At 43.5% G+C, this 15,825-nt stretch overlaps 1 protein-coding gene across 2 annotated transcripts in view; it reads right to left on the reverse strand.

The window, feature by feature from the left end:
- Positions 1–5,520: 5,520 nt before the first annotated feature.
- Positions 5,521–15,825, reverse strand: part of LOC138733065 (SLAIN motif-containing protein 1-like) — a 43,705-nt gene continuing 33,400 nt past the window's right edge. The window contains exons 5-7 of one of the 2 annotated variants that reach the window (XM_069879963.1): positions 11,321–11,485; positions 9,083–9,383; positions 5,521–6,604 (exon numbers count right to left, since the gene is read on the reverse strand). In XM_069879963.1, the coding sequence (XP_069736064.1) occupies positions 6,529–6,604; positions 9,083–9,383; positions 11,321–11,485 (542 nt within the window). In that variant the 3' untranslated portion in view covers positions 5,521–6,528. The remainder of the gene's footprint in view (positions 6,605–9,082; positions 9,384–11,320; positions 11,486–15,825) is intronic. The other variant, XM_069879954.1, reaches the window with a different exon arrangement.

The raw sequence follows: 15,825 nt of genomic DNA on the forward strand, positions 1-15,825 counted from the left end.
CAGGGTGTCAACCTCACCACTCAGTTGGTGTGACCCACAAGCTTGATGAGGGTACACTCGATCCCATCATCTATGTCATTGACGAAGATGTCATTGATGATCATAGATGATGGGATCCACCCAAGGGTATTGAAGGAGCTGGCGGATGTGCTGGCCAAACCCCTTTCCATCATCTTTCCATCAACTGTCCTGGAAGACTGGGGAAGTTCCACTGGACTGGAGGCTGGCTGATGTGCCCATCTACAAGAAGGGTTGCAGAGAGGATCCAGGGAACTACAGGCCTGTCAGTCTGACCTCAGTGCCAGGGAAAGTCATGGAACAGGTGATCTTGAGTGCTATCATGAAGCACATGCAAGAGAACCGGGTGATCAGGCCCAGTCAACATGGGTTCACAAAAGGCAGGTCTTGCCAAACTAACCTGATCGCCTTCTAGGACAAAGTGACTCGGCTGCTGGATGAGGGAAAGGCTGTGGATGTATCTTCCTGGACTTCAGGAAAGCCTTTGACACAGTTTCTCACAGCATTCTGCTTGAGAAACTGTCAGCCTCTGGCCTGGACAGGCGCACACTCTCCTGGGTGGAAAACTGGTTGGATGGCCGAGCCCAGAGAGTGGTGGGAAATGGTGTGAAATCCAGCTGGAGGCCAGTGACAAGTGGAGTTCCCCAGGGCTCAGTGCTGGGTCCAGCCCTGTTCAATGTCTTTATCAATGACCTGGATGAAGTCATCGAGTGCACCCTTAGCAAGTTTGCGGACGACACTAAGCTGGGTGGAAGCGTTGATCTGCTGGAGGGTAGGGAGGCTCTGCAAAGGGATCTGAACAGGCTGGACCGCTGGGCTGAGACCAATGGCATGAGGTTTAACAAGGCCAAATGCCAGGTCCTACACTTGGGGCACAACAACAGACATGCACCTACAGACTAGGAGAAGTCTGTCTAGAAAGCTGCCTGGAGGAGAGGGACCTAGGGGTGTTGCTTGACAGCCGACTGAACATGAGCCAGCAGTGTGCCCAGGTGGCCAAGAAGGCCAATGGCATCTTGGCTTGCATCAGAAACGGCGTGACCAGCAGGTCCAGGGAGGTTATTCTCCCTCTGTACTCGGCACTGGTGAGACCGCTCCTCGAATCCTGTGTTCAGTTCTGGGCCCCTCACCACAAGAAGGATGTTGAGGCTCTGGAGAGAGTCCAGAGAAGAGCAACAAAGCTGGTGAGGGGGCTGGAGAACAGGCCTTACGAGGAATGGCTGAGAGAGCTGGGGTTGTTTAGCCTGGCGAAGAGGAGGCTGAGGGGAGACCTCATTGCTCTCCACAGCTACCTGAAAGGAGGTTGTAGAGAGGAGGGTGCTGGCCTCTTCTCCCAAGGGACAGGGGACAGGACAAGAGGGAATGGCCTCAAGCTCCACCAGGGGAGGTTTAGGCTGAACATTAGGAAAAAAAATTTCACAGAAAAGGTCATTGGGCAGTGGAACAGGCTGCCCAGGGAGGTGGTTGAGTCACCATCCCTGGAGGTGTTTAAGGCACAGGTGGACATGGTGCTGAGGGGCATGGTTTAGTGTTTGATAGGAATGGTTGGACTCGATGATCCGGTGGGTCTCTTCCAACCTGGTGATTCTATGATTCAACAACACTGGTCCCAGAACAGACACCTGAGGGACACGAATCATCACTGATCTCCATCTGGACATTGAGTTGTTGACCACTACTCTCTGAGTGTGACCGTCCAATTTCTTATCCACCAAGGAGTCCTTCTATCAAATCCATGTCTCTCCACTTTAGATCGAAGGATGTTGTGGGGGAATTCTCTAAGTCATAGGCCTTAGAGAAGTCGTAATAGATGACATCCATCGATCTTCCCTTGTTGACTGATGTAGTCACTCCATAAGGCCACTAGGTTGCTAAGGCAGGACTTGCCCTTGAGGAAGCTGTGCTGGCTGTCTCGAATCACCTGCCTGTCCTCCATGGGCCTTAGCGTAGCTTCCAGCAGGATCTGTTCCACAATCTTCCCAGGCACAGAGGTGAGGCTGGCAGGTCAGTAGTTCCCCAGGTCCTCCTTTCTACCCTTTCTAAAAATGCGTGCAACATTACCCTTTTGCCAGTCACCAGGGACTTTGCCTGACTACCATGACTTTTCAAATATCGTGGAGAGTGGCTTGGTGACTACAGTATTCAGTTTCCTCAGAACTCTTGGATGCATCTCATCCGGTTCCATGGACTTGTGTACATCCACGTTCCTCAGGTGGTTGCAAACCTGATCCACTCTTAAAGGGGGAAGTTCTTTGCTGTACCAGTCTGTGTCTTGCAGCCCACCCCCTCAAGAGATGTGAGAAGTGAGGTTGCTAGTGAAGACTGAGGCAAAGAGGTTGTGGAGTACGTCAGTCTTCTCATCTGTTGTTGCCAGTGTGGCAGCCTCACTCACGAGGGCTCATACCCTTTCTTTGACCTTATTTGTCTGATTTACATACCTGTAGAAGCCCTTTGTGTTACTCTTTGCATCCCTCACCTAGTTCAACTCCAGTTGTACCTTGGCCTTCCTGACCCCATACTTACACAAATGGTTAGTGTCCCTATCATCTTCCCAGGATACCTGACCCTGCTTCCACTGCCCGTGCATTTCCTTATTGTCTTTTAGTTTGAGCCACAGGTCACAACTCAGCCATGCTGGTCTCGCCTTTCTTGCCAGACTTCGTGTACCTGGGGATGGAGAGCTCTTGCCCTCCATGGAAAGCATCCTTAAAGATCTGCCAGCTCTGCTCTGCTCCATTGTCCCCAAGGGCAGTTTCCCAGGGGGTCCTATTGACTAATTCCTTCAAGAGCTGGAAGTTTGCCTTCCTGAGATTCAAGGTCCTGACTTCACTCTTTGCTTGACCCATGTCCCTCAGGACCACCAACTCCACCAGTCCATGATCAACACATCCCAAGCAGCCTCCAACTTTGATGTCCTCAATCAGGTCACTCGCATTGGTGGTCACCACCTCAAGTACTGCATCTCCCCTGGTAGGGGTGTCTTGTACCTGGCTTAAAAAGTTGTCCTCAGCACATTCCAGAAGTCTCCTGGATTGCCTGCAGCTCGCTGTGCTACTCCTCCAGCAGATATCTGGGTGGTCAAAGCCCCCCAGCAGGATGAGAGCCTGCACGGGCCATGCCTCCTGAAGCTGGAGTAAGAAGGCTTTATTGATCACCTCCTCTTGATTGGTTGGCCTGTAGTAAAATCCAACTGCTAGATTCCCTTTGTTGCCTCAGTCTCTGACTCCTAGCCATAAGCTTTCAACCTGCTCATGGCTATTCCTCAGAGACAGCTCTTCACACTCTAACAATTTCTTGGTGTAGAGGGCAATTCCTCTGTCCCTCCTTCCCCACCTGTCCCTTCTGAACAGCCTGTAGCAGTCAATAGCCGCACTCCAGTCATGGGATTCACCCCACCAAGTTTCAGTAATGGCAGCCAGGTCATAGCTTTCCAGCCGCACGATGTCTTCCAGCTCCTCTTGTTTGTTGCCCAGGCTGCATGCAGTGATGTAGAGCCACTTCAGCTGGGCTGTAGGCTGTATAGCCTTCTTAGAGGAGCACTTCTTATTCCTCTGAGCAACTCTTTATTCCTGTTTCACTGCCGTTTCCCTCAGTACTCCCTCTCTTCAAGAGCTCTGCAGTGTGGTCCGTACATTTCTGAGACATAGGCTGAGGACCCTCACTGCACTGTGGTGAGGAGCACTGAGCACTCAGATAATCCAAGCAGCTGGGCCAGGCAGCAGCTCCGATACTCTCTGCGATGAGATTAGGATTATTGCTGCCCGCTGCTGTGATTACTTCTCTGTCTACGTGGGGCATCAGCCGATTCCAGGACTTTGGGCTTAACTTTAAGACCTGCAAATGAGCTGGGTCCCAGATAATTTTCTCAGTGTCTGGATCCCCAAGGCCAAGAGGATGAAGCTGTGGGAAGCAGGGGTTGGTGGGGCAGGATTAACTCTGCCCCTCCTATGTGTCAAGCGCTGCAGCAAATCTCCCTCTGCCTGGATGGTGGGTGCTGCTCACCCGTATGACACGGCTGCCTCTCGGAGGATGTGCGGTGTGGCACGCTGCCAGGAGCTTAGCTTTCTTTGGGTCATAAAGTCAGGGATTTAATGTAGGGATCGTTTCTCATAGGGAGGGGAAGGAGCAGATTCAGCCAGGGGTGTGCATTGAAAAACATCGATGTCCAACTTGGTCATCAAACAGAGAATTCTGCCAATTGCGGAGAGGGGCAAGGCAGCCAGTGGGCAGGGACTACCAGCTCCTAGGGAAGGAGGTGATAGACTTTATAAAATATTTGTCCTCCACAGTGGGGGACATCACTGAAGGGAGCTTGCAGGTGCTTTGCTTGCAATAGGCACAATGCAGTCTGGCATCAATGACTTAGATCTGGGAATCTCCTTCAACACTCCATGAGAAACTGGTAGTGGGATGGGATAGTGTCTATTGCTTTGTAAAAGAGTTCAGCTACCTAATAACTCCTTCTAACTGTATTCCACAGAGGGGACATAATGAGTAGCAACAAACATGGAGTGGTGAAAGCAGCGATATGGTCAAAGTAGAAAAACAGGAAAATAATCTTACAGTTTTACTTCAGACAGATCTCACCTGTTGAAGACACAACAAGGCCAAAGATGACTTCAGGTGAGTAGGCAATAGATGAATGCACCATTGCTCTCAGCAGAAGCCAGGAGAGCTGGTGAATCTGGGAGGTTCTGCAGCCCAACTTGTCTCGGGCAGAGCGCAAAGTATCCCCAGACCTGGCTCTACAATCCTGCCACAATCAGCCTGGAATTGAGACAAACCATCCAAGACAATAGAGATAGTCCCCAAATGGCCAACTGCTTTACCCAGCAGTTAATTTCTTCTAATTAAATCCTCTTACGAACAAGATGAGTACAGTGCGTTGCTGCTGAAATACTCACCTGTGCAGGGATAATTTCCTTGCTGGAAAATTTCTTGATATCTTCTTCTGCCTTTTTTTTTTTAAAAAAAAGGACTTTAACTGGATTAAAAGAATGAAATTCTGAAAAATTAATTGGTATCTCTGTTAAATGACATTAAGTTGCGCAGAGTTACTGCTAACTGTACAGTTACTTGGCAGTGTAATGAAGGGTTTACTCACCAATAAATGCTTCTCCTTTGTCTTTTACTTTAGCTTGGTCTTTTAAGAAAAGCAGGTCCTTGAGCAAATTCAGAGCCATAGTGAAAGACCCACTTGGTATACAATCTCTGTTTCCCACTGCCAGTTGCATCTGCACTTGCAGAACTCAAACATTAAATTGAAGCAAAAAAATCTAAGCTCCTAAGACTGATCTAAAAATACTACTTAGCTGTCTTCTATGCATACTATGGCTTCATAACACAAATTTAAAAAATTTTCTGATAAACTGTTCCTGTGGAAAAATCCAGCATAATCTAAATGCTCAGTAATAAATCCATCAGGAGTTAAGCAGATGTCAGTTACTAAACTCTGTCAAAGTTTACACTGCACACTCAAGAACAGCATTATTGCTGAAATAGATTCTTTATTTCTGAAACATTCCAAAACAGCAGTTTACACAGTTGTACTCAAATATTAAGTCATATGCCATTATAAGAAAGCATTGATTAGTGCAAGTGGATTTTGTAAAAGATCTATCAAAAAGATTTATTCACATTAAAACTCATTTTCAATAAGCAACTGTTAATAAAACATTACAATTTTATTCTTTGTCATAAAGTACTGAAAACCAACTGTAGTTTTAGAGATCACTGTATCTTTGTAAGTGCAACGTGACTTATGCTGCCATTTTAAGTATAAAACACTATGACAATAAATTAACAATTGAACAAATGGTGAAAGACCAACAAAACCATGCTGAGCCAGCTGGAAGGCAATTTCCAGTGAATGCTACTTGTTTTGTGCTTCTGCAACATAAATATACTGCTTCATATTGCCAATGGTACAATTTTGTAAGATAGGTTCCTAGCACTAAAAAAGTACATTATCCCAAAAATATTATTTATGGCACAGAAAAGTTAAATTATCTCTCTGTTGTTCAAGGTTCAGGCAAGTTTAAATGGACTCAGGGATACAAAATAAAATGTACTGGAAACACTAGAAAAAAAATCAAGCACATACGTAAGTCCCCCCAAATTCCAAATAAAAAGCACGATGTCTTTACACTGAGTAAATTAGCTTAGAATTTCAGTATGGGAAAGCTGCCCAAAAGCATTATTTCCTAGTTCTCTCTGAGGAAATCTTCTGGTACTTTGCACATCTCTAAGACTTTCTTCAGTTCCAAATGCCAACACTGCCATCGTTAGTCTGCTAACAACACAGCTGGTCAGGGAACTGATTAAGTGCAATATTTAGTATTTGAAAAGATGCTCATGTTTTTAAAATGACATTGTATTAGGGGATGTTACATATTAAAATCCCAGGGGAAATAATACTGTATGACCCTCCTTTCCCAAACCATTGTTACCCAGCCAGCTGGGTAATGAAATCCAGATTATTTTTCCTCCACTGTTGACGGGCATCCTTCATCAATAGCAGCCATCTCTCCAACTTCCATCCCGCATCGTACTTAGTGATGAAAGCGGCTTTGGAGGCTGAAGAAAACTGTATTAGACAGATAGTAAAAAAAAGACAAAGTCATATTTCATGTGAAAGATCAAGGTAAGAAACACCATTTACTTCTACAGCAAGACGGCCTTTGTGGCTTGCTTGGAGACATCACTCCAAACAAGTGTATTTCTGGGTCTATGCTAATGTGAATGGAAAGCACTATGATGAAATTAAGGCCACCTCTAATGACAGCGCAGTTCTGGTACTGGTCTCAGGAAGATAAAAGTTTTGTAAAAAGCAATTTAGTGAATAATTCTTATGATGCGTGAGATCCCTCTAAGTGGGAGAATTTGGTTCTTCAGGGCTAAAGGCAAAAAGAAGCGGGTTTGTTTGTCACAATAGACAACAGAGATCTGACGGGAAATATTGTCCACAAAGCTGTTGTGCTCAGCATGCTCATCAAAAAACAGCACTTTATTAAAACCCTATGCACTAACACTAAAGAATTCAGGCATCTTAGCAGCTGAAGAACTCTGAAGATCCTTTGGTGCTGATGCAGGCTCTCTCTAGTTTGCCACAACCATATTTTAGTTAAGTCACCAGAGCAGCTTCTTACCTCTCTGCTACGACTGGCTTTTTACGGGCAAAACCCCCCAGACTTAAATAAAAAGGTGGTTAAACTTAGGTTCAGCCAAGTGGTGCAACTCCACTTTGTTGCAGGATCACTTGTCTTTGTTATCACAGAATCATCAAGGTTGGAAAAAACCTCTAAGAATGTCAAGTCCAACTGTCAGCACAACATCACTGTACCGACTCAACTATGTCCCAAAGTGTCATGTCTACACGTTTTTTGACTCCACCGCTTCCCCAGGCAGACTCTTCCAAAGCTTCACCACCCTTTCATAAATAAATTTTAAAGTTTAAAATGACACCAAATCGGGCAGAAATGTCGATCTGCTGAAGGATAGGAAGGCTCTTCAGAGGATCTGGACAGGCTGGATAAACTGTCTGAGGCCAACTGTATAAGATTCAACAAAGCCAAGTGCCAGGTCCTGCACTTGGGTCAAAACAACCCCATGCAGTGCTCCAGGCTTGGGGAAAGAGTGGCTGGAAAGATGTTTGGCAAAAAAGGACCCTGCAGTTGCTGGTCGACAGTGGCTGAACATGAGCCAGCAGTGTGCTCAGATGACCAAGAAGGCCAACAGTATCCTGGCTTGTATCAGAAATGCTGTGGCCAGCAGGAGTAGGGAAGGGATTGTCCTGTACTTGGCACAGGCGAGGCCACACCTCGCATGCTGTGTTCAGTTTTGGGCCCCTGACTCCAAGAAAGACCTTGAGGGGCTGGAGCATATCCAGAGGAGGGCAAGGAGTGGGGAAGGACATGGAGCACAGGAGTTATGAGGACTGGCTGAGGGAATGAGGCCATTTAGCCTGGAAGAGGCTGAGGGGAGACCTTATCGCCCTCTACAACTACCTCAAAGGAGGTTGTAGCAAGGTGGGGGTTGGTCTCTTTTCCCAAGCAATGGAAATGGCCTCAAGTTGTGCCAAGGCAGGTTTTGACTGGATATTAGGAAAAAATTCTTTATTGAAAGAGTGGTGAAGCATTGGAACCTGCTGCCCATTGGGGTGATGGAGTCTCCTTCCCCGGAGGTGTTCAAAAAATGTGTAGATGTGGTGGTTCAGGACATGGTTTAATAGGCACAGTGGTGTTGGGCTGACAGTTGGACTTGATGATCTTGGAGGTCTTTTCCAATCTTAATAATTCTATGGTTCTGTGACACAACTGATGTAAGTTTCCTTTTGAGAAATGTCATCATCTATTAATCACAGAACATACAGCTGACGTTAACTCCCAGCTGCGATAAGGTGATTAAAACACAGTCTCTTTCCTCAGAATTATTTTATTGCTTGCTCTAAAAATATAGTCATTTGGGCATTAAAGTCTCTTGGAAAAATGCAAGAATACATTTCCTTAATGGTATAGCTCATTACAAGTATGTGGTCCTTCAGGAATTCCCTGTTTGCCTATAGTCTCCCATCTGGAATAGAAAAGTTGCTGGTTCAACCCAAGATCATAATATCCAGGATATTTCCTTCTTCACAATGCTGTAATGTCACAAGTAGCATTTTTACAGTATACTGCTTTATGCAAAAACAGGGATGCCACTCTTTCTATTTGAATACTTTAAGATGTGCTGATCAAACAGCAGCTGGCACAAGTCTGGAAGAAGGCAAATCACGTATGTCAATGGTATGAGATTTCCATTTGGTTTTATTTCTTATTCATAGATGGCAATCCATTCTTATTTACATGGGATTACATTCTATCAATGATTACAGTTTACTTGGAACCACCAGCTGGCATCGTCCATCACTATTTCTGGAGAGAAATTTTCACTCATTCAGTGACTCAGCATCGGGATCTAGAAACTCTCCATTTTCACAGCCTAGCTGCACATTCAGGAGAACCCCCCTTCACACACTCTAAACCAAAATAATCCACTCAGGGAAGGATGCCTATTTAACGCTTACCTTCGAACTGGCTGTGCAATTTTACTTCTGGGTATGCCACTCCCATTGATGGCCAGTGACGGTCTTGGAAGAGCACTGCGCGCTACAATCCCTTGACTGGCAGTCTTGTTTGGCATTGGGATCCCAGTATTAGAATGTAACTGTAAGTTGTTGGACACTGGAATACTGCTGCTACTACTGTTATTGCTACTACCTTGTACGGTTGGGCTTACGTAGGCAGTAGCTTTGAGAGGCTGTCTGACAGACACTGGAAAATGTCCCACACTGTGAACTCTGTGTTGAAGCTGCCCTGGTGATGGAACTGTAACGAGAAAAAGAAAAGGAAGCAACAAGGTTAGTCTAAAAAAGGTGAGGCCAGGTAGTAATGCTCATTCCTAGATAGATCTGAATAGGGATAAACACAACATTATGTAATTTACTTGGTAATTATAAACCGCTGAAAACTCCCTTAGATGCAATACTGTATCCAGTAACACTACACTGAATTAAAAGTACTCTGTTCCATCCCCATCCTGAAGAAAAATCCCATCCCATATTCATTGTTCTTTCTCCCCTCAAAGAGGTTTCATTAACCATTACAAGCACACTAATTCCACCTATGCAATTAGGAGAAATTGCTCAAGCTATAATGCAATTACTGTTAGATCACCGAAATTTTTGTCAGCTTGCTTGCAATAACTGCATCTTGGTTAAGGAACATTGCACTAAGAGCCCTATAAAACATCACAGAAGTCTAAGCTTTATGTATAACATAAATAACAAGGCTATGAAAAGGTCTCAAATATAACAGCATATTCCAAAGCTGATGTTATATGAACTGTCATTTAAAATCCATGCTACAGGTTCCAGAAGCTTTATATATAGATTTTCTGCACAATCCTGCCCTCTGGTGTACGTCAGACACGCATCTGTTTCAGAGTCCACATATGAAAAGTGAACTGTCAAAGCCTGAAGCACATAAACTAACAGAGCACATACAGGCCAATCCTTTCTCAAGTCTTTGAAAAATGACATCTTAATTTAAAGACACAGAAAAAATAGAAGTATGTGATTAAATTAAACAATAGCACCAATATATTCCTACAGAACTCATTATAACACAGCTCCTTAAATACCCAGCACAGAAAATGACTGGAAATGTTTTTAAAAAAATCACTCCAGAAAAATCAAATTTTATACACACGCACACACATACATATGCAAACATATGCACACAGAGAAATAGGTGTTTTTAAAAGAGTGAATAAAGTTAAACTCTAAACACAGTACCATGCAAATTCAAGTCGGAATCTGAGCAACTACTTCCATTCTCCTATTCAAACAGGACAAAAATAAACCAAAAAAAATTCATCAGTCAAGCATATTTTCCAGAAAAGACGTACTTTAATAGTTTCGAAGACATTTGTAAATTGTGCTCAAATTTGAAAGAAAACACCTACAGGAAAAGGTTTTGCCAACTTCTCCCTCCAAAACCTCAAAGGACATGGGAGGAAGAAGTCCAATTCTCTCTCCTGTCTCTGTCAAAAGAAATTCACTTCTTCTATTTCCTCTCAGAGTACTTCAGCCAGTGTGCTAGAGAAGATTGGTTTGGATCTTGATATACTTCGGTCACATTCTACATTAATAATTCAATATCCGCTAGATCAATACTCCCTCCATCCACAAGGTGACAAGAAGTCACTTAAATTAAACTAGTTACAGCTTTAATTCCCCCACTCAACAAGTATCTTATACTTGAGGATATAACCCTCTGTTTACCGCATTTGCTTGGAATAAAGTAGCTCAACTTCTGTAGGAAAGAGGTCATGTATTTTAAGGTAGTATTTATGCAGCGTACTGTAAAACCAGCATTGTATAAATTATCCAGAAAAGCAGTTTTCAATTCTAGTACCAAAACTAAAAATGTAAGCTTATATGAATTAATTCCATTACTGGTACTTCTACAGTACTACTAATAATACTTATTCTGTAACTTTAGACACAAAATGAATGGGCAAATAAAAAACAAAGGAGGTGATGAAACTGTCAATACTGAAAAAAAAGACTGGCAGAATTTCCTTTCCAAAATAGAAACTTTGAAAATCCTTTTCAAATCAATCCTTTCAAAAAAACTTTGGAAATGAGCTATATTAAAATCTGGTACAAAATGAACAGAGCCAGCTTTTCATTTTGCACTGGGACATATATTTTACCACTCTATCGATTCTTCGAGCTCAAGCAAAGAACATGGGTACTTACTACACGACTGCATCCTTGAAATCCCATTACTCGCTCCATGCAAACTGGAGTCGAAGCTCTGACTGTTCCTCACAGTGACTGGGGAACTGGCAAAGCCAGTGTTACTACTAATAGTTGGCGTAGTTGGCATCCGAGTGAGGTTAGGCATGCTTCTTCGAAGTTTATCTGAACCAGAAGAAAACAATATCCATAGTCATATCAGAATTTCCAACAAACACAAGCAGCCTAGGAATAATTTCCGTAGAAAATCAAAATTAAAACAATTACTTCAACACGAAGAAAAGGTTTGCTCTGCAGGACAAATACAGACAGCCTACTAATTCAACCCTTTTGATGGCTGTTAACAGCATCATTACTCACAAATAATTTTAAAGACACCAATGGGCAGCACAGTTTTGGAATCACATGGGTTTAAACGCTATAGTATCATAATAAGGATGACTCTCACATAAATGTGTAAAGTAGGTCAGATGAATCCTGCCCTAAATACGCCTGTTTCTTTGCAGTGAATACAAAGCAAAGCTGCAGTGACAAAGTCAGACACAGATATCTACGCTGTATTTGTCTAAAGATAGGTGAGAGGAATTCACCCTAAGTGACTAAATCTTACTTTGATGCTAAAAAATTCCATTCAATACCCAACCTTACTAAAAGAATCATAGAATGCTTTGGATTGGAACAGACCTTTACAAGTCATCCAGCTAAAACTCCCTGTGGTGAGCAGGGATATCTTCAACTAGATCAGGTTGCTCAGAGCCCCATCCATCCTGGCCCTGAATGTTTCGAGGGATAGGGCGTCTACTACCTGTCTGGGCAACCTGTTCCAGTGTTTCACCACCCGCATTGTAAAAAATTTCCTTCTTACACCTAGTCTAAATCAAATGTGTTACATTTCTGCAGGTGGCTATGTGCAAAACCTGCTGAGTTTTGATGCTTAGAGCCCTGGGTTGACATCAGGATTTTCAAATCTGGTTGTTCTCTCTCCTACCTCACTCTTATGGAACCTTATTTGGCAGGCACTTTCAGAACAGGCCTGTAGGGTGTCTCACAAAAAGAAAGCTGCAAATGCTCCAAATGTTTTGGGGCAGGTTCAACAGCTAAGGCAAGTGTCTGAGAAGTCCGAGGATATCTACAAGCCCTCTCACGCTCTTTGATTTGGAGAGAGAAGCTGAAACCAAGCCTGACATTTCAAGAAGCTTTCCCAACCACAACAGCATTGGATAATCTAAGGTGAATCTCTTTTGGTCTCTTCAGCTCTGGGGTCAAAGGGAGATAACTCGGTTCTGTATAATCAGAAGAGATTGACAGGGCCAGAAAGACACACATTGAATGACCTGGTCTGAATGGCCTCCTGTGACATGACAGACTTCAGTAAAGCACCACTGTGGGAAAATTACGAGTCATTCATTAAATTGTCATTGACAACATGACTAATACTGGCCTCTTGGCCAGGTTCAGGAGCACAAGTACTGTGCTCTGCTAAGTAGGCTACGTTTTTCCTGGTACCGTCATAAGAGTGGAAGCCACCAGCTCCTGCCTCTGCCGTAGGCTCCAGCGTCTGGCAGATAACTGCCTCCAGCCCTTGCACTCTAACAGAAAGCAGGGGTGTGCTTGTCTTCTCATAGGCAGCTATGACTGCTCTCTGCAATGGCAAGTAAGGTATTTCAAGACTGATGTTTCGAATTTATCCACAGCAATGATACATCACACATGGTTTATAACTGCTGGTTTGGGTCAACCAAGCTCACACAGGGCAAGTCCACAGAAACATCGAACTGACATAGGAGTCTCTGTTTATCAGTCCACATAAATATATAACCCATTAAGCACCATCATGAACTCCTCTAATCCTTAAAGCTACTAACAACTGACAAGTAATAAGAAGTGACAGTACAGTTCTATCTATACAATGTATTAGTAGTCACTAACAGCAACTTTAATGCATGTGATGCCTATCTAACTCCAGTGAACTGAGGTACAGCAATGCTAAAACTCCAGCTGGTTTTTATGATCAGTTTTCATGATCAGAGCTGGTACAGAATCCTGCAAATAATCAAAAACATCCTTGCACTTCAAGTACAACGTCCTTGTACTTCAAGTGTTCAAGGCCAGGTTGGATGGAGCCTTGGGCAGCCTGATCTAGTGTGACATGTCCCTGCCCATAGCAGGGGGGGTTGGAAATAGATGATCTTTAAGGTCCCTTCCAACCCAAACTATCCCATGATCCTATGACTGATTCAAAGCCCCAGTGTTTCTTATATTTGCATGTCCCAAGTCCCGGTTACTAGTGTTTACCTACCCTTAACACTGTATCATGCACACTTGTCCTGGAACAATGAGACTTTTTTCCCTTCCATCCCAATTAAGACTGGCTTTCAGTTACCACAGACAGACTGACACAGAAAATCATCACTGTCTAGGAAACGGTTTAAAACTTCCCATGAATTAAATACAATACATTTTCATATTTTTTAAATCAAACAGTGGGCATGGGAGGTGACATAGGGAGGAGTGTGGTGTAAGGAAAAGAAATGCAAGGTTTGAGTTCCCAGAAACTAGAGTACAGCCAAACCCTAATAAAGAACCACTGTGAGGGTAATCCTTCATCAAATAGTCAGAGGTGCTTCCAGTGTCTCACCACTGACACAGGAAAGCTCAAACTGCTAGAAGTACAGCAATGAACATTAGCAAAGGGATTATCATTGTGGTTCAAACACCTGGTAAGTACTAATATCACTGATAGAACAATGATAAAATAGTTACCAGGCTTCCAACACTGTCATGGGGATGCAAACAATGGCATCCATACAGCTACTACACATCCCTATTTCTGAAAAACTCATGATTTTACAGACTGGAAAGGGAACTCTCTTCCTACGATGCAAGCCTTGGCTCAGGGTGGCAGAAAATTCATGAATACATGTGTAGCTACTGCTAATTTTGGAACCCTAGCCCATCCTTTAAAACCCTGAGTCTTGAAATCCCAGGTTAACATTACAGCACTTGGCAAAAAAGGTTTGAGCAGTAGGATGATGCTAGGGAAGATGGAAGTGCAGAAAACAGTTTTATGTCTAATACTATCCACATATAAGCAGGTATTCCTTGGGATCTACATGATCTTCCACTCAGGGACTGCATCAGCCACCGTAGGCACAATTTGCTCTTTGAATTGCCCAGTGAATGCAGCTACAACAGCAGGAAAAATAGGTACAGAACTGGCTTGGATTCCTTCATGTCTTTTGCCTCCTGTTCATTAGTCCTTTCCCATTCCAGCAGTGTGCTGTGCTGCTGATTCAGTCCTTTGGCAGCACATTCCTGCTGCACCTGCAAATTCTCATTCATTGAGCATCTGCGTTAGTTCTTTGATGGGTCCTTGTGTCTGCTGAGATAAATGGTGTTGAGAAGCAATGAAAATAAGTTTGGTGTTTGGGGAAAACCAAGAAATGCTTGTATTGATAGAATTTTGCAGCTTTCATCTCCTGGGATGCCTTTCATCTCTTTCTTGAAGTTTGTTCTGTCACCTGTTCCCCTTCTAAGAACAGTGCAAAGAGTCTTACAGACACTTTGTAAATGAAACACTGTATTCTGGTTTCAGCTAAAGCAGAATCGGTTTTCTAACTTCAGCTAAGTCTTGTCCGAGTAACCTCATTTTCTGAGAGTTAACTACATAATTTCAGGCAGTTTTGTCTCTAGAAGTGATAACACAGGGCATTGGCATGCAGAAAGACAACTGCTTATACTTACTCCTGTGGAAAATGAGGCTATTCTCAAGTTGGTCAAATGCCACCAGTGAAAGGGGTGAAAAAGGTCCCACCCGTGGGGAGAAGTGGACAGGACAGGTGACCCCAAAACTGACCAACACAGTATTCCATCTCACATACGTCATATTTAGTATAAAACTGAGGGATCACAGGGGTCAGCTTCTCTTCTTTGACAAGTGAGGATCTCGTCTGTCTTTTTGCCTTTATCTTGGGTCTGTGCATTCCTGAGTCCAGTTCCTGAGTCTAGCTCCCTCCTGCCACTAAGTCCAGCCCAGGACCTTTCTTAACGCCTGCTCTGCAGCATCTGTGGTGATGTAGTTACTGGGGGGGGAACTTTGTATATTTGTATATATTTTATTATTTTCTAATTCATAGTATTTTCATTATTATTATTATTATTATTTCAGTAAAGGTATCTTAATTCTAGTTTCCAGTCCACAAATCTTTTTTCTCTCATTTCCCTTTCCCCTTTCCTTGGTGGGGAAAGGCAATTGTGACCACCAAAACTGCTCCTGTTTAGCTGCCTATTAGGCCAGGCTAGGGCTAAACCATCATACTTGTGAGCTTGATATATGGAAAATGAAAAGGGAAGTTATGTGCTTTTCATATTATTTCAGGCCACTGAGGCACGACTAGATAAAAACCTGCTGGAAATATAAGAGATGAAAATAAAATATTTTTCTAAGCCACTAGCAGAAAACCTTTCATTTCTAGAGCTCTTTGCTCTCCTATGACTGATGAGAA

This window comes from Phaenicophaeus curvirostris, chromosome 1, assembly GCF_032191515.1.
Source record: "Phaenicophaeus curvirostris isolate KB17595 chromosome 1, BPBGC_Pcur_1.0, whole genome shotgun sequence".
NCBI classification, from domain to species: domain Eukaryota; kingdom Metazoa; phylum Chordata; class Aves; order Cuculiformes; family Cuculidae; genus Phaenicophaeus; species Phaenicophaeus curvirostris.